Source organism: Acipenser ruthenus, chromosome 26 (assembly GCF_902713425.1).
Source record: "Acipenser ruthenus chromosome 26, fAciRut3.2 maternal haplotype, whole genome shotgun sequence".
Taxonomy (NCBI): Eukaryota; Metazoa; Chordata; class Actinopteri; order Acipenseriformes; family Acipenseridae; genus Acipenser; species Acipenser ruthenus.
In genome coordinates, this window is record NC_081214.1 from 19934032 (window position 1) to 19953585 (window position 19554).

Here is a 19554-nt window from a genome sequence, read left to right on the forward strand (position 1 = left end):
CCACAAGGCCCTGAACCTGCCAAGAGATGGAAGTTGAATGTGGAGAACGTAATGTATACGATACTCTTGGATTTAAGTTCAAAGAGCTGCAGCAATCTGAATAATTGCAAACAATAAAATGTAAGGGTAAAAGTAAACAAGGATGTACTCTGTATTATCATCCTGGAATTTGAATTACAGCTACAGGCAAGGACTGTAGGCCAAACAATACATTTTTCATATATTCAAACGCTCTACCTGCATGCTCTTATTATAACGACAGGTACAAATTTTACAGTTAACTTTCTTTTTTTAAATTAGAAAATTTTCTTTACTACATTGTTGTCTTCACACGAAGTATAGATTAACCTCCTCAAACAGGTTAGAATCACCTTAACACACCCATCATAACACATTTTATCTGCTTGTATCTCAATGTGTGTGAGTGCTATGCTTTATACAGAGATCCTTTCAGCAAGGACACAGTGCTTTGGAAAAACAGTTATAAACATCCACCACTTCGAATTTGTCTTCCAAGAAAAATAAAAGCGTTCTGCATGCCTTTTGAGATTGAACTAAATTGAATTTAACAATAAAAGTGAAGATTGCATGCAAATCAAAATTGGATTACAGAAAAGCTAAAACTAGAAACATGATAAAATAGTTTTTATTTGCCATATATTGTTTACAAGCAGTGTCGGTGAGCATACTAGCTAATTGGATTGGTAGAATCACAGTACAGCATCTGTCATCAGGAATGCCATAATGTTTTGCTTCTCGGAAACTTTCCAGCAATTCAAGTTGAAATGGTTTTAGTTGAGTTTAACAGCAAGGTGATTACCGTCTTTGTATCCGTGCTGCTTGTGTGGGTTACTCTTGCATCATGATTTCCAAAGAGCTTAACAGAACTCTTACACTCTCAATGCAGATGTTGTTGCATAGCTTGGATCCACATAGAGTATATATATATATATATATATATATATATATATATATATATATATATATATAAAAATATCTTGGCTTTAATACGAAAAAAAACAAAAACAGTAGCCTTCTCAAGACATGGCATAAAGACCAGAAACAACACACATTGGCAGTGTTTTTTCTTCACAGTAATTCAGATAAGTACAGAACACAAGTGGTATTTTGTGTTTGAATATACAGCGTTATTATTCTGGTATTTCATTATTACAGCGTGGATTAGTTAGTGGAATGTATTCTCAGCATTTAACACCAGGATTCTGACTAATCTCAGATATACATACAAAATCCTTAGGAAATTATATTATAAATTATATTATATATATATAAAAAACAAGAGTGTCTGTTTGGGCTTACGCTCACTTCTCAAATCAATCCACCAACCTTGATTTATAGTTGGGCTTCATCACCTACAATCCCTCAGGTAAGAAAGAGGAAGCAGGAATTTGGTAACTCATCGGATTGGGTAGAGTTTGGATTGAAAAATGAAATTCCTCCTGTCAAGGCTTGATCCATTATGACTTTCCTCAAACTATTACATAATAAGTATGTCACTATAAAAAATAACATGGTTGATCTAGTAAAATGTATACTTGCACGCATTATATAAATGTGCTTTTTAAAATGCATCTTAATTAACATTTACAAATTATATATTTTTATATATATATATATATATATATATATATATATATATATATATATATATATATATATATATATATATATACACATACATACATACATACATACATACATACATACATACATACATACATACATACATACATACATACATACATATATGTATATACACATATATATATATATATATATATATATATATATATATATACATACATACATACATACATACATACATACATATATGTATATACACATATATATATATATATATATATATATATATATATATATATATATATATATATATATATATATATATATATGTATATGTTTTAAATAGTCTTTGATATATTCTTCAAGCACTTTGATGTGCTTCAGTTTCCTCTTGCATGGCAACACGACGAAGGACAGCTATACAAATCAAGATGTCATCCTGGCCCAGATTCAAACATCATAGCTGATTAATTTAAGACTAGCCCATTTACTTAACCCATCACACACCCCTGTCAGAGAAGGCTTTTTTTCTGAAATTTTAACACTGTTTTTTTAGAATACTAACCCCTCTGTTTGAGGTCTCAGAAGAAACTCGTCTGTAAATGGGTGACAGACGAGAGGCAAACACAACAAGGAATTAATTAATTTGTCAGTATTATTGATATAAACTGATAAAAAATATGTTGGGTGTAACCCCTCCCACTCTATATACAAACCATTTGGTGGTTCTAGCAGAAAATTATGAATATCTGCAATATGTAGCAACAGTTACTTGACTGACTAATTTGTTATTCAAATGGAATCCCTAACATGTAGTCTGTCGGATATACAATATTCATCTTCTTGGCGCATGATGGATAAGACGGGATATATAGCAGGAGATTCTGCATGCAAGACTGCATAAATGACTGCTGACTGCAGATTTCCTCCGTCACAAGCATGGAGGAAGTGTCACATCCTCTACAATTTTAACACCTTGCATGGTGGCCCTACACCCTACAGAGAATGCAGGTGTTCCTAATTTTTGGTCAAACCCCAGTATCTACCTCCCTTTGTCCATTCTCATTCCTGCAATGGGTTTGCTTCACCCGGAGCTGTAGTGTCAGTCTCACGTGGTGTGTTTGTGTTCTTGTTCGAAGGAGCTGCCCCTGACTGGATTTCCAGTATGAAATGTGTTGGCCGTTTTTTGTAGATTTTTGCTTCCGTCAGCTGCCATGGTGGAGCCTATCTGAGAAAAATAATGGGATTTCAGGCTGTGCTGTGGCTGCCAGGCTCCAAACTGCCCCTCTCGATTATGATGTGCTGTACTTGTGGCTGGAGCGGGAGCTGCTCCTGTCCAGGCCGTTTTCATGGCAGTGGCCTTTCCAACGGCCCCCTGATCCCTTCTCATCGGTGGGGGTGATGTTTCGGGTAGGCCTCTTGCACCAGCAGCACAGGCAGGACTGCAAAATAGAACAGATACTGCTTTACAGTTTGTACTGCTCCAAAAGGGCTGGCAATAATAGTGGGGTCTTGGATGGTTAAGAAAATGAACCTGCTTTATGAATTTTAATATCTAAATGGTCCAATATTGACAAAATGTGAACATCAGCATTTCGCCACTGCTTTTTTTAGAAGTATTTTTTTGTTTTTTGAGATTTGATTTGTGAATCAGACTTGATATGTCAGACCTTAATTTTAGTAACTTAGACTTAAACGATACAGAAAAATAGAACTCCTGTTTTACAATGTATAGAAATATACATCATATTAAAATAAAAAGGTGGTACTTTACCCATATGGCTTTCAAAACAGTTGAACAGATCAGGTGTTTAAATGAAACTCAAGAAACCTAGTCCAGTAGACTTAACAAAAATGTCTGAGTGCCAAACCACAAACATACAATACAAATCTGTTTCACTATACAGTGGGATAAACACAAGATTCCAACATCAACCGGAATAACCCCAATTTCCTCATGTATTACGAAGCCAGACCACACAATCAAAACATGCCAAGATCAATGTTCTCTATCCCACAAAATCTGTTAATGAGAGAACTTAATGCACAACTGATTACTGGCAGCCCCTTTGAAGTCAACAGCAGAAGAATGTATCCTACCAATTTCTTACTCTGTCAATCTCTTTACTAGCTTTCCTGCATCATAAATAAGCAGGCTTGCTGTAAACATTGTGGCAGACAGGATTCAGCGGTTGAACCAGATCAAAGCATCCCTGGGGGTACATGTAGGGGAACTGGCCTGTCTGATGAAACAGTTTGTAAACATGGAGTAAAATGGATTTGCTCATTACGGCCGTGTTTAAAACTGGCAGTGAAACAGGTCAATTTTCATTTAACACCAGCAATGGAACTTAATTGAGAATCATAGAATACAGCTGTGTACCACATATAAATACAATTACTCAGTGTTATACAGTATACCTTAAAACATAAGTCACATGACCTATGCAGACCTATTAGGTCAGAGGAAAAGGTTATGGTCACCAACAAAATATCAAGTCGGTTTCTCAAATGGTTTATGACATTTGCCGTTGAACTAGTGGTGGCGTATTGACAAGTACAGTAAGCTCCCCTAACAGGGATGTTTAAATATTTTGTTTCAGAAAATGTTTTTATCTAAGCAACGTGGTTTGTGCATAGGGTTTTACTTAAACCTATTTTGCTTTTATGACACTTCCAAGATTTTCTATTGATAGCTACTGCCAGTTCATGATGTTAAACAACTAGAATCAAGTACACATTGAAGCCATTGATGTAAGTAACGAGAAGGCCCACTGTTCTGAAACCAAGGAAAATGCTTTTGAAGTGTTTAATGGATTGTGATAGCAATGGCAATTACCGGGTTCTTGGCTTTACTAGGTCTCATAAATTACATTATAGCTGAGAGAGGTCACACACCTTGACATGTGAAACTTCAGTTCTGTACTTACCGTTTAAGGGACTTACTTGAAAGACTTTGATCACTCAAGGATTTGCACTGATGGCTTCAATTATATATGTTGTTCCAATGTGTAACCAATGAGTTGCACACACGTGTATATGAAAGCATATACCTAGTTGCAATCCACAAGGGAAGACTGTCAAGTTGAACTTATCCAGAAAGTTAAATCTCTGCACTATTACCAAACTATTAAAACACAGGAGAAATAATTATATTTCTGCGCAACTCACTTATTATTCCAGAAATAGAGCAGAGGTGCCCTTGATAACTTCAGGGTTAAGTGTAGGTGGTAATAAACAAACTCCCGAGTGGATAAACGCCTGAGATCTTGTTGCAAGATTGGCTGCTTTTTTTTCCCCCAAAACAAGCACACCAGAAAAGTAGTAGTAGTAGTAGTAGTCGTAGTATATAGACAGCAAGTTTGAAAACGAAGGTCTGTGTCCTTTCATCAAAGTGTTAAATAGGCCCTTTGAATGTGCAGGTTGGTAACAGTTTCAAACTTTCATCAAGTGGCTGAAAGTTGACCTGTGCTGAAGTTTAAAAAAGTAAAAGGTCAGTCATTAATCATAAAAAAATTAATATAAATAAATAAATCGCAATTTGCTTTTACCCACCTGGAAACAGTTCTTGAATTTCTGGCTCACGAAATAGAGCGCCACAGGATTGATGCAGGAGTTTAGTGAAGCCATGTTGATTCCAATATAGTCCATTACCAGCAGGAAGCTAACAGAAGGTGAACAGGTCACAGCATATTGTTAATGCACTTACCCCAGAACAGGCAATCCCAATAGAACTACAAACTAATAAGATTCTGCTTTCGCCTGCTCTTGCCTGCCTACCTTAGCAGCTCACAGCGGTTGGGGTCTTTCTCATCGTAGATGGTTTTCTTCAAGATCCGGCTGAGGTGGAGAGGCAGCCAGCACAGGGCGAAGATCACCACCAGGCAGAACACTGTCTTAGCCACCTCACGACGCTGCAGGGAACCAGACTCGGTATAAATGTAGGGAGAAAACAGACACTGCACAGCCATCTGCACTCTTTATTTTCTTTTGTCTTTAGACAGTAAAAGCTTTTGTGTTTCTCAATCTAAATGACAAACAACAAAATCAGGAGGAACAGTTGTTAGTCATTACTTACCTTGCATATGTAATTTTAATGATCTAAAACAGCTGCCCATCTTAATACAACCCCTTTCAGTTGTATTCTAGGCGGTCAATTCATATCTACCACTATTTAGATCATACACCCAAGAACTGAAGAGTTTGAAGACATGGCTAAATTACCTCAGCTCACAGCAAGAACACACACTTACAGTATCTCTCACAAACAGCATGCAGAGCATTCTTGGACTACCTTGTTACCTTATGTAAGGTAGTCCAAGACGAGTGCCAATCAGGGTTTGTAAAACCAGTCAAGTTTAAATTATTAAAACAGACCCTGTTGTCTTGTGTTGGTGATATACTGTCCATCCATCCAATGTCATAAGCCAATTATATAAGAAGGGATTGTACTGCATAAACGCTTCTGGACGCTGCTTTCTCCCTCCTCCCAGGTCTCACCTGTTTCATGTGGTCATTGAGTGCTATACGCATCCCCATTCTGCGGCTCAGCATCTCACAGGACATGAGTGTGTAAAAAACTCCTGTACAGGCCAGCGGGAGGCAAAAATAAAACCCAAAGAGCCACCAGTCCTTCACATCGCGGTAGAACTGTAGAGAAATAAAACAATGCAGGTTTAAAAACCATGTGTGCTGACACACTCCAGTGGGCTTACCAAATAGTCCACATGCTAGGATTTCCTCTTCCTGTAAAATAGTTCTGCTAACTACATTCTAAACCTGCATGTCTGTTTTATTGTACTCCAAATACAGTGCACCAAAATAAAAAAAAAAGCATAAAATCAGGGCCTAATTACACTACGTGAAAATGAAATATGTTCTAACTGCAGACAGGTTTATGATCAAGGACTGCCTGCATACCATCATGAACACCGATTGCTGCTGGGGGTGGAGGAGGCAGACCCTCAGCTTGGTGCCTCTGTAGGGCATCTCCATCATGTCAAAGGCAATGGCCTCTGGTACAGCTAGGAGCACGGCGACTGCCCAGATCAGAGTCACCTCTACTGCCTTCCACAGCGGAATCCCCATTCCTTGAACACGGCTCCATGAAACCACTGCCCGGTACCTGAAGAGAGTGGGGGACAGTCAGCCAGAGAACAGCCAAGCTTAGCCTCAAAGCACCTCGGATTAGCAACATTTGTGCAAGCCTTTTGTTATTTGTTTTTCAGACTTTTGGCACAAGGTGTATTTTAATTGCTGCAAACCCCCTATTATTGATGTTAAACAAATATTTATTTTTAAAAAAATGTAAAAAAGCAACGCTTACCGGTCGATACTGAGAGCACAGAGGCTGAGGACCGTGATTCCCACTGATGCTTTCTGGATGAAGGGCATCAGTTTGCACATATAGACCCCAAATGGCCAATCCTCTGCCAACAGCTTTAGAGAGGAGAGTGAAGGAGGAATATTAGTTTTGAATTCTGTTTTTACCCCAACATTTTGGGGTTCATCAAAACTTTCAATTCATTTTTTTAATTGTTTTAATGGTTTAAAAAAAACAACTAATTGCAAAAGTTACATTTTCTGGACATAATTTATATGTAAACCAGAGTAACAAATACGATTCGTTCTAGATCTGTCTCTTTATTATTAGATCTTACACCCCCACCACACCAGAATTCTAGCTGTACAACTGATACTCTGAGATTTCAATGAGAACTTCATGTTAACAACATGCTTGAAAAGGATTTGCAGAAAGTGCATTGATGTGTTCAAGTTAACACTGTATAATAAAATGCTACATTTGTTATTTGCCTTCAAGGCTAAACCCTTATTCCCAGGCCTGCTAAAAAAAAAAAAAAGAGGTCTGCAACAAACAAAACTTCTAAAAATTCTAAAAAGACCAGAACAATTCAAAGCTTATAAAATGTGCTTAAAAACACTGTTTTTACTTGAGCTTTTAATTCCCATGTGTCTGATGAGTTTAATTTATAACTTCCAAACAATGTTCCAACGCAGTTGCAACACTTTTTTAGTAGGGCTTTTGTCCAATTTTACACCCAGAGAGACATATTAATAACCATAGAACAGTTAGCTATAACTGTTTTGTGCCTAAGTTGCATCTCAGTTTCCATTTGAAATGGATGCAGGGTGAGAATAAGGTCACAATAGTCAACAGTCAACTTGACAGGTGGCCGCTTAGGTTTACTGGGATATACCATAGTAAACGCATATCCAGGTGGAGGCTGCTGCCTAAATTTAGTTTTATAGGAACTACTTTTGTAAAGTGTCTTGAGACACTACATTAGTGTTAATGGTATAGGTAGTAATGGAGCTCTACTTCAAAGCTCTGCTAAGTGGAAGTGACTTGACAGCTAGTTTGAAGATGTACCCAGGAGCTGCAAGCGATGATCTGACAGGAGCAAACTTAACGCATGTTTAATTTTTTAAACCAGAAACATATCAGGCCATAATTCACTATAAAGGTCAAACAATTGTGCTGCTGCCACTGTTAAAATAACTCATGTCAAGCATGTAGCCATTCTGTACCGCTGTGTGAATTTATTAGCACTCATATATTGAGTCCTGCTGCTTTCAGCACTGCGGCCTGTATCACTAACCATTCCAATACTGCCATCCATCATCTCTTTTCTAGATCCCTGCTGTTCTGCTATACAGCCCTCGATCTAGCTTTAATTGTTTCAGTAATTTCAGTAGGCTTTTGGCATAGCAAGCATTACATTTGAGCATCAAGACTGCACCACTCAAGTGTTGGCCTCGTCATGTTTTATGTCCCACAGTCATATCCGGTTTTACAATAAAACTGGAATTCACTAGTGGCTGCTTAAACATTAACCCTCCGTTTAGCCTTCTCGGGATTGTACTTGATCATGAAGCACTCAGCTTCCTTACATTCTGCAAAGATAGTTTTGGTGCCCCAAGCTGCCTTTCCATTGTACCCCTCTCCAGCGTATACTTGAGTAATTACTGTAGGAGGAAGGGGTCACTTATTTGAAAAACAGGCGCAGGATGATGTAACAGTCTATTATTAAAAAGTATTGCAACAGGAGAATTGACCAAGTTGAAAATGGAGGTACCAGATGAATTTTGTTAAATACTATTTCTCCATAACAGAGAAGTAGGTAAGACTTTAAATTTCATACCTTAACATAAATATTGTCACTTATCAACTTATTTGTTATGATAAATGTTGCTATGACAAGGTGAGGTCAAAAATAAATAAATAAATAAATTGAAGCCTTCGTTCTCCACCATTGAAGGCTTTAAAACAATAAGCTGTCCAGTATCTCTCCCCTACCTTGAAGATGTTGATAGGGATGGCAATGAGAATGTAGAGCAAGTCCCCAAGGGCAAGACTAGCAATGAGCACGTTGGGGCCATTCCGCATGCACTTGTTCTTGTAGATGATGCGCAGGAGCGTGGAGTTCCCAATGATCCCCACCACAAAGATAAGGCAGGAAACCACCGTGTTCACATACTTGAAAGCGTGCTTGATCTCCGTGGGCTTCACACACATGGGAGGGTAGTATAAACGTGGGGGGTTGGGCTTGAAAGGGACCTCTGAAATGTTCTCCACAGCAGGCTGTCCGGGTACACTCCCCTGGTCAAGCCCCAGCTGGTCCCCCTCTTGACTCCGATTGGTCTCTTCAAGCAGGCTCTCTGGTGTCGTCTCTCTTGTGACTCGAGTGGCCACAGAGACGGCGAGCAGGAAAGCAAGGAGGAAGGTAGATGCCTTCATGTTTGGGCAGGAGAAATTCAAATAGAAGGTGATCTCCAAGATCGGCTGGGTCTCCAGTAGCTTCCTGGAAAACAGTGGAGGCAAGCTTTTTATAAACCATTCTTTCACCGTGCTAAACCCCAGTCCCACCTCAGCTGAATGCTGCCTTCATCAGTATCAGTTATTATACCACAAGCTGTGCCTGGTCTAAATCTGATCATATAATGACAGCACATTAGTGATATTTGTTACAAAATGTTATTCCATACTGTAAATGTACACAGTTGGTCATGGTGACTCTGGAATGTTCGGTTTATAAAGCAGCCCTTTATAGCAAGGAAACACTCATCAGGTTGTGTCATTTTATTTATGATGTAATTTCACTAGCAAACATCATTTGGAACACATAGCTATGGCTCCCGTGTACGGAGCTATAATGAGGAACACAGTACCTAGTTTTTTTTTATTATTTTTTTTTATTTACTCCTCATTAATACATCTGACTGTTTATTACATTGCTGGTTAAAGTTTTTTAATAACCTCATTTTCCTGTTATGCCAGTCCCATGCGTGTCAATGAAGTACAAATCATAAGACTGACTTTGTCAAGGAGTCTTCCCCAGTCTCAGAGAGAGAGAGAGAGAGAGAGAGAGAGAGAGAGAGAGAGAGAGAGAGAGAGAGAGAGAGAGAGAGAATCACAAGCTTGGCTCTGTGTAGCAACTGCCGCTACTGACTGATAATATCTGCAGGACAACACTGAAGCCATTTTGTTAGGGGTCTTTGATAAATCTACTCCCTCCACAAATAAGTTATTGCCAAAGGCCAGGAGCAATAGGTTTTGAGAAGATAAACGGCTGAACCTTGAGGTGCTACTAGCTGTATATTGTACAACAGAGGTCCACATTCAAGATGAAGAATGCTCCTTTTTTTATTTGTCTCTTGTACGATATAAGTTGGCGTACAAAAGACAATATAATTACATAAATTCTGGCCTGTTGAACGCAAGCCAGTATTTTAATACAGAAAAGCATTTAAAACAAGGTTGATTTGTTTTTATTGTGATGTGTGAATCGTATTCATTTCACCATTTTCTGTAACCTTTATATGACTAGCATAACTTTTTCATGTGATTCTAAATCATTTGCCCAGAATATTATGCCGTCCAACAAGTACTGAAGCACTAATGTTTTGACTAAAAGACAGGAAGACATTGAGAAATACTTTTTTTTTATTTCTAAATATACCATTATTGAGTGTTTTATAGTTATAGATGGTATAATTTAATTACACAATTATTTTCAATCAAAACATTTCTAACAGTTCAGATGGCATACCTGACCTGGTGCTAAAGGATAAAATGTGCAAATTAACTGGTGGTGTTGGGCACATTACTGAAAAAAAAAGTAACGGAATGTCCTTACTTCTTACTCAATAACATAAATACTCATCACATTTACTTCTCTTGTCCTAGGAAACAGTTGTGATGGTTCCTTACTTTTTAACTGTACGTCTGGTAATTAATTTATTAAAATGTGTCAAACAGATTTTGCAATTTTTTGTAGTATAACAAACAACTTAATTTATTGGATATTGCAAATCGTACATTGTAATCTTTACAATACGTGCGACTTTGCGGAAGTATAAACTATGCATATCTTTCCCAGTGGCGGAGTAATAGTCGGTGCAGCGGGGGCAAACTACACAGGAGCCCACGCATTCAGGAGGGTCTTGGGTGGAAAAAAAGAATTTAACAGTGATAATATCCTACACATTTATATTTGCAGATGTTATCTTCATATTCATATCATTGTAGCTACCAGATCCAGCAATTCTGTTTTTATTCTCCCTCGTTACATCAGGTACTGCTATTCTCTTAATTATGTTTTTTTTTTTTTTTAATGGTTAAATTAAAATTAGCTTGCTAACTTTATTTTTCAGTTTCTGAAGAAGCAGCCGTTTATGTGCAGGATCGCTGCTATGCCTTTATTAAGTTCTGTACGCAAGATATTTAACCTGATTGCACAGTGCGCATGCACACAATTGGCCAGATAAAAACAACATTAACACATCGATGACGATAAAGCTAGTATGAAAGCCATTTAGTGAGCTGATTTCTGAAATTGGTCTTGGCAGCTATTGAAAGGAAAATCGCATTTGACAGATCGTTTAGATATTTTATTTGCTTATTAAACTTTGATAGATCCTTTGATAACGAGGTAACCAGATGAACTTGTTTCTTTTTTGCTTAACTGTAATATTATTACTCCCATTAAAAATCTAAACTCTACCGCGTTACATAACACCGTTATTGACAAAACTAATGTTACTACAGTAACTTAAGTAACGTGTTACGCCCAGCTCTGCTAGTGACTAACAAAAACCTCAATCTTAGTGTTTTTTACACAATTGAAGCTAAATACAATATAATGTAAAACTATGGTTCTGGATTTGGATTGACAACGTGTTAACTCAAAATAAGCTCCATAGTTGTTATTATTGCATCATTCCTTAAACACTTTTCAATAGAAACAGTTGTGATGTTTTTGTTGAGCTGAAGACAATGGAATTCGAATGCCCCAGTGCATTATTTAACTTGTTTTATACTTGAAAGGCAGTAGGGGACAGTTTTTAATTGTATCCATTGCAGAGGATGAATATACCCCTGTCATGGGGTAATAGTGGATTCATTTACTAAAACAGATTAATTTACAACCATTCAAAACACACACATATTATAACTTTAAATGTTAATTTACCAGTTTAATTATTTTAAAGTTATAAGTTTAACAAAAGAATGAATCTGCTAACTCTCTCCCGTTTAAAAGTTGAATTTCCTCATTTGACCAAACCTGTTCAGCGTCTGTACAGTTTTAACTTTCCATATTACTTTGTGTGGTCAACAGATTTTTTTTAAAAAACCTTTCTACTGAGTTCCAAATTATTACATAACCAGGCAAAACAAACTTCAATTTAATAATTAAAGATTGAACAGTGGAAGTTGGAATAAAGACCTGGAGACTGAATTTCTACTGTGGGCAAATTGCCCATGCAATACATTTATTATGGTGGTGAGAGCAATTTGCCAGTGATTTGCCCATTGAGGAAATATAGGTCCTAGTCTAGACATGCTGAGGTTACTTCGAACTGAGCTGGCAGTACTTACTATCACTGTGTAGCATTGGTTGCAGTGAAGTTTCTCAACACTACTTTCCTTCATACCCAGAGATCACCATGTCTTTGGACATCGTGAAACATGCATATGAAGACATCAAGACACCTTAAGACATTGGTGATGTGCGGGTGTTGCATTAAGGAACCAGCTACTTGACTGACATGCTTTTCAAACAGTAACATTCTTTGAACCTGAAGACACTGAGGGTAATGACCTAGGAAGTGAGGCTATAAAATAAAATACAAATTAGGAAAACCCACAGACAATTAAAGCAGTAAGGCAGAGAGAGAATGAGTTGTGCTGGATAGTGTCACATCTTGGTGTGTTATCAGGCTGATTCTGTAAAGATCATTATTGGGAGCTTTCTCTGGAAGTTTAGAACCAGGTATGGAACACATACATACATATATATATATATACATATATATATATATATATATATATATATACATATATATATATACATATATATATATATATATATATATATATATATATATATATATATATATATATATATATATATATATGCGCTAGGGAGGCAATAAGCTGATCCCTGGAGCCAGCATTACACTTCAGCCATCAACACCAAACAGAAGGATATCTACATCATCATATGGAAGGAAGCGCAAATGGATGGTAACACAAATGGATCACATTAGTTTACTGTAAAGCTAAGTCTTAGCTGGTGCTTATCTTGGCGAGAGCCGAGTTCAAATCAGCATGACGTTTTAACATCTACTCTCGTGTAATGGAAATCATTATATATATTATATTGTACAGCGGTATTGGCGCTATGGTGCGAGAGGTACTGGGTTCGCGCCCGCCCTCTGCCTGTGTGTGGATTGCCTCGCCCTGTGTGATGCGCCTGCCTGCGTTAACCGAGATCGCTACAATATGTATGAATGGATTCAAATAGATTATAGATAATGACTTATCATTTCATTATCACTAAATATGCGGCTTCAGTCAAATGTATTCCAAACAAAAAACGTACAAGCCACCAGTTTAGTGCCCTGTAAAGTAACACACGATTTATTTGATATTAAATAACAGTAAAAACATCAAACATTTTTTCTGTGTGCGTTTTTAATTACTCGTTAAAATGTGATAGATATAAAATCTGTTTATAGCCTACTAAACGCATTGGCAAGGCAGCAGCTCCATGCATCCACGTTTAATACGAGTAGAACTAAATCAACAATAGCTGAAAGGCATAATAAAAAAAAGATAACATCAAACCATTTTCAGAATGTAAAAGCATTTATGCGCAGTCCAATTGGTTTCAAAAAGGATATTAAATAAATTTAATTTATTAAGTTGTCTTTGAAAATAATTCATTTGTGGTTTTTAAAGTACGGGGAAAATTTCAATCGAGCATTTACAGGTGGATCGGAAACGCACACAATACTTTAATGAAATAATGAAGACGTTCGTATAAACCCGACTATAAACGGTCTACCTGGAAATCGCCCTGCCTCTGCCTGCCTGGAAGTCTGTAGCTGTCTATTTTTTACCGTCTCCTTTCTCTTCTTTCTCAACAGTTTCCCATTATGAAATAACCACGTTATTATATTGCGTGCATACGATGTTTTTTTTTAATGGAATTAATATAAAATAAAAAAGTACACAATATTAACAGATTATTATTAACAGTTGCCATTCGTTCAGTTTTATAATGAGTGTATTTCATGTAAATACTTAGACTCTCACGAGTATAGATTTTTAAAAAAGTGACTTACCTTTTAGTTTATATATGTGTTATGATACAACAAATTTCCGATGCGTCTTTCTAGCAGAAGGCTACATATTTGTGTTATTCCAATTATCATCCGGCACTATTCCAGTCTGAGGCGAAATAGTAATACAAAATCTATTTAAAACAAAATAACACACAATAATAACAATAATAAAATACCTATTCTAATTAGCCCAATTCGAAACTATCCGATCTGTGTGTCTACTATATTGTAGGCACGCATAAGGATGCTCTCTGTCTCCGTCTTTCTCTCTCTAGCAAGCTGCATGGACAGTCTGTTTTATAGCCGTGTACCTCTTCTGTCCCTCTGGTACCCCACCGCTGTAACCAATAAGATGCAGATGCGGCAAGACAAGCTATACTGTAGGACAGTAGACTGCCTCAAACTGAAAAGGATCTGGTGAGATGTTTGTATATCCTCGGAGTAAACAGAAGACACCCCTCCTACACACAGAAGATGATAATTAGAAAAACAATCCTGACATGTCACCACAAGTTCCCGTAGTCTCATACACGCCAGACGTGAAACATCTCCGTTACAAAAACAAATTAAGAACCAGCAACGACTCTCTTCCTTCCCACATCAAAACATTTGAAGTTTACTAAAACAATTTCGGAACAAGATATAAACAAAGAGAAATGCAGTAAATACCCGCGATTAATACCTCACGTGGGTAAATGTATTTCATCGCACAGAGCAGAGAGAAAGATCACAGCCAATCAGGAATAAGCGCACAACAAACACGTGTAGGTCTGGTGGATCTGGAAAGCAAACTTGTAGCCTGTATTCCTCAATCCCGCTGTTCGCCAAAAATCCCACCCTGTAGCAGCTGGGAAAATGCAATAACGATCCCAGTCGTGTAGCCTTTGCAACTCTGCAGCAGTATGTTGACCAAAAGCGATGTCTGACAATGTGCACAAAGAAACATGACCGTTAACAAACACCGCTTAGATGTAAACAACGCTATCCATCATTTGCTTTGAACACAGTAGGGTCATGCTTATTCAACGACGACATGGTTTTCAAAATGAGCAGTTTGGATCTGAAAAACGTGTTTCAAATTGAAGCAGTTCAGAGGGGGTAATAACCACATTTTGAACTGTACCCACCAATACAGTTTACCCCACCCCCACATTCTTCCAACTCAGTTATCGTTTTGCTAAACATTTCCAGACCATTTACTTTGACAAATTAAGCCAATTTATCTTGCCATCACTCAACAAATGATCTTCCGCACACACGGTATTAGCATCCCACCCCGGTCTCACTCACCACCTGGTACTAAATAAGGTATGTACATTTATACCACAAGCGTGGGTATATCTAGCGTGCGATAAACACTTGATAAAAGTAATAGGATACATGCATCATTTATTTACAAAACATTGGGCAGTGAATGTATGCAATCCAAAGCGCTATCAAAATCAATTAGAAATTCACAGGGGTAAACTTTAACCCATATGTCAATAGATAAAGCCTTACGATTATAAACACGTTGTTATAAATTGTTCAAATACACTGTGTGTGCGCGCGCGGCGTGTGTATATGACGTGTGTTTTTTATTTTTTTATTTTTTAATGTACAGTATTTAACCCGACTGAATTTGTCAGTATGGGGTGCCATATGTAAAAAAAAAAAAACACATTAATATTTTAGTCTTTTTCCAGATTTAACTTAATCTTGTATTTTTTCCTCCATTTATAAATTTAATTGGCTCGTGAAATGTGCATATCGGGAAATATGCACATTTCAAGAGCCAATCAAATCGCGCGAACACACAAAGCGGATAGAGCTCATTTGCATACAACTCCAGACTTAGCTGGCCAGTTAAATCTTTAGCTAAATGTTAAATCTAGTTAAGAGATTTATAAATTATATCTGAATGTACACATTAAAAAATAAATATTTATTTGTTATCTCAACATTATAAATCTGGGGGAAAAAATACAAGATTTAAGTTAAATCTGGAAAAAAACCTCATTAAAATATTTACGCTTTTGCTTCAATCCAATGTTCCAGAGTTAAGGTCAAATCTATTTTATATATAGCACTGCCAAGAAAGCACTTTCTTCTGTAACTATATCTGAATTATTATTACAAGATAATTCAGATATATTTACTTTCCACATGGTCTTTAAACTGTCCATAATAGATAGCAAGAATAAAGTCTGAACATCCACGTATTCCAATATCAAACGTATTTGAAATTTGTCAAATTGACACACAAATTCACTTTTAAAAGTAAATTCAAAGTATTTCATAGATGTAAATATCCCCCAAAAAGTATGAATATAAAATGTAATCACAGTACAAGAATCAAATATTATAATACATTACTGCAGTAGACAAACAAACCTCTAGCCATGCTGTCATAATGAATGCATGCTATAGAAACCACATTTCAGTATCACTACTATCTGACAAGTATGCAGAACATATGCAGCTGTCTGTTTTCATCCAAATGGTTATACAGAAATATGAGCAACATAAAACAAAGACTAGACATTTTAGTATGGTGCAGATTACAATTAGATCTCTGAACAAATCACTAATCTGAAAAGTCTGTGGCCCCAAGTATTTATTCATCTTTAAATATTCACTGCTGTACATACAGTATGTCATTTCATATTATAAGGGGGCGTTTCCCCATGGATGTACTGTACTTTTAAAGTTAGAGCAGATCAGTGACTTGAATGATGCCCTATAGCCACATGTACAAAAATAAGTTGATATATATTTGAAAAAAAAAATGTGGCATATGCATGAAGACACACATACAGCCTGCCTTCTTATCACAGATTCAGAAACTCTTAACTTGTGCTAAAGAAAGCCATTTTCAGAGTAACTAACAATGTAATTGCGACGGTTGGCTAGAATCCCCAAATTACAATTACTCAATAACTTGTGATAAACAAGTTTCACCACAAATCAGACAAGAAATAAGCAAAAATGGATATGGATATCCAACCGGCTTTTAGAGCATTGTGAAATTTTACTGTGAATTTTGTACTTTAACTCCACTTTTAAAGCAGTACTAACACAGAATGGATACTAATAAAACCAACAGTTCTGATGTATGATGTTGTGCATGATATTGTTCCTTTTTTATTATTGTAACTATCAGGTCTAGTTTACTGAATTGAATAGACCAATAACAGCATGTCAATAAAATATCTTCAATGGTTTCCTGCAAGCTGCGATTGATTCTATTGCTCACTTGAGCAGAGTGCAAGTGTTTTTTAGGAGTGCATGGACAGCATAGTCTGGCAAGCTGGCTGCAGCCTCTGGCCAGTGTCTTTCAGTTGAAGCATTAGCAATGAAGCAAATCAGAATGTGTCATTTGATTTAACCGTCGACCTTTTGGAAGTGGCCCACTATACTGCAGTGCGAAGTCAAAAGGGTTAGTACTGTTCTAAAGTTACTGATCAGCTCCTCATAATTCTCTTTATTTCCTTGTGCTCCTTTTAATGAATTGTACAGTAAACACACACACACGTCCCCAACAAGAACGGAAATAACAATTACAGATATTTTTTCCCCTTGCCTAAAGTACATCTACAGCATGTAGAGCAGCATGTCATAACTGACTATGGATAGTTTTAACAGAACCAGAGAAAGAAATGCAGTAATGGCTTTACAGAAATACCAACAAAACATGTCACTTCATGGTGATAATGGCGTCATTCCATTCACAAGGAAATTATATTGTATTTTAGTTCATTTTAAATACAAATCTGATGATATCAATTCTTGTAAACTGGATGTCTTCTGTAATGACTTAACAGCCATTTCAAACTGGATCTCTGCTGCTCATAAGGGATAACGAGCAACTGCGCTGAAATGTGTTATTAAATCAATTTGCGAGCATTTGAAACCTTTTTTTATTTATTTATTTTTTGCTTCATATGCGCGGTGCGGTTGTGTTTAGAGCGATCAAAGGCACAGATGACTGTACATCCTGGTGCCTTCACTATATATCCCCAGCGGGGATAATAAGAGAATGGCATCTCTACTGCTCCATTGTTCCATGTGTATGTTTGAGCTGCACATGTTGAGCATGTGATACAGGGATTTTTTTTTTATTATTCCTTTCAGAAAAATTCCATCGTGTCATGTGGGATCGTTAATGTCAAAAGAGTTTATATTGCAGTAGGTTCCCTGGAAGCCTAGATAATATTCCAAACCCTGCAACAAAAAAGTTTCTCCAATACAGACACACGCACGCACACACACACACACACACACGCACGCACGCATACACGCACGCACAGTGGAAATGTCTTGTTCACAGGACACTGGCAAGGAACTTGATTTGATCAAACTATACCCTGACTGGATCTTTTAGAGCGTTTTACAGCACTGCGGAAATCACCATGGATTGCATCAAACTCCTATCTGTGGAGATTCTCTGGTACTGTAAAATGCTCTTAAAAACCTGTCAGAGTATATGCTGATCAAATTAAACTCCTATGTCAATTCAGTTCTGGCTCTTTCAGACCACCTTAATTGTGGTAAAGAACATTAAATCTTACCTTGGCTCTCCCATACAATCCCACCCTTAAAACAAAATTTTGCAATGCAGTGCTCGGTCTTTATAATAATACAAAGGTATTAAATACATTTTTCTACCAATGATTTGTTTTAGAATACAGTATCAATTCACATTTGTACAGAAGAACTTTTAAATGGTGTAACCCACAGTGGTTTAAGAGGTTACAGCAAAATCAATATATAGCACTTTGTATGTAATACTTCCAAAACTTTAAGACCTGATCATAAATTCAGGAGGTACAACTAATACAAATAAAGAGTTTTGACAACCATACAAGTTGATTAGCAGCAGTTAAGTTAATGGAAGAACCAAACTTTGTTTACAGAGCTTATTGTCATAAAACTCCTAATGTGAAATGATGACTGATCAAGAACAGATCACCATGGATATGAGAGGTCCATGGGCACAGGATGCACTCTCAGCAAGTCATTCGGAGTGACATGGGTGAACCACCAGACAGTAACAATTCAAAGAAAACATGCGTTCCATAACATGCTGTCTATAGTGATGCAAAGCAGCAATTCAGATGTATTGCTGGACACCTGGGGCACCGTTGGGCAAAAGGATTATTGTTTGGTTCTTGGTCAGAGCTTTGGTGTGGTATCTGAAGTTGTTTTGTGACCCTGTAGGCATCATTTGGGTTCATCAGCAGCTTACATAGAGAGTGGGCAAATATTTATGGGAACCATGCTCCTTTGAAGTGTTAAGGCCATGCAGTCTTCTCTTTA

The 19554-nt window shown here is 37.0% G+C and overlaps 1 protein-coding gene across 5 annotated transcripts in view; it reads right to left on the reverse strand.

Annotated features, from left to right (window-relative positions):
- Positions 1-1941: 1941 nt before the first annotated feature.
- LOC117430294 (endothelin receptor type B-like) overlaps positions 1942-19554 on the reverse strand; it is a 33998-nt gene continuing 16385 nt past the window's right edge. For 2 of the 5 annotated variants that reach the window (XM_059001210.1, XM_059001212.1), the window contains exons 2-8: positions 8924-9428; positions 6932-7044; positions 6526-6730; positions 6106-6255; positions 5386-5519; positions 5161-5269; positions 1942-3047 (exon numbers count right to left, since the gene is read on the reverse strand). In XM_059001210.1, coding sequence (XP_058857193.1) covers positions 2898-3047; positions 5161-5269; positions 5386-5519; positions 6106-6255; positions 6526-6730; positions 6932-7044; positions 8924-9428 — 1366 coding nt within the window. In that variant the 3' untranslated portion in view covers positions 1942-2897. Of the gene's footprint in view, positions 3048-5160; positions 5270-5385; positions 5520-6105; positions 6256-6525; positions 6731-6931; positions 7045-8923; positions 9429-9883; positions 9966-14256; positions 14959-19554 lie in introns of those variants that run through there. The other 3 variants (XM_034903082.2, XM_034050181.3, XM_059001211.1) reach the window with 3 other exon arrangements.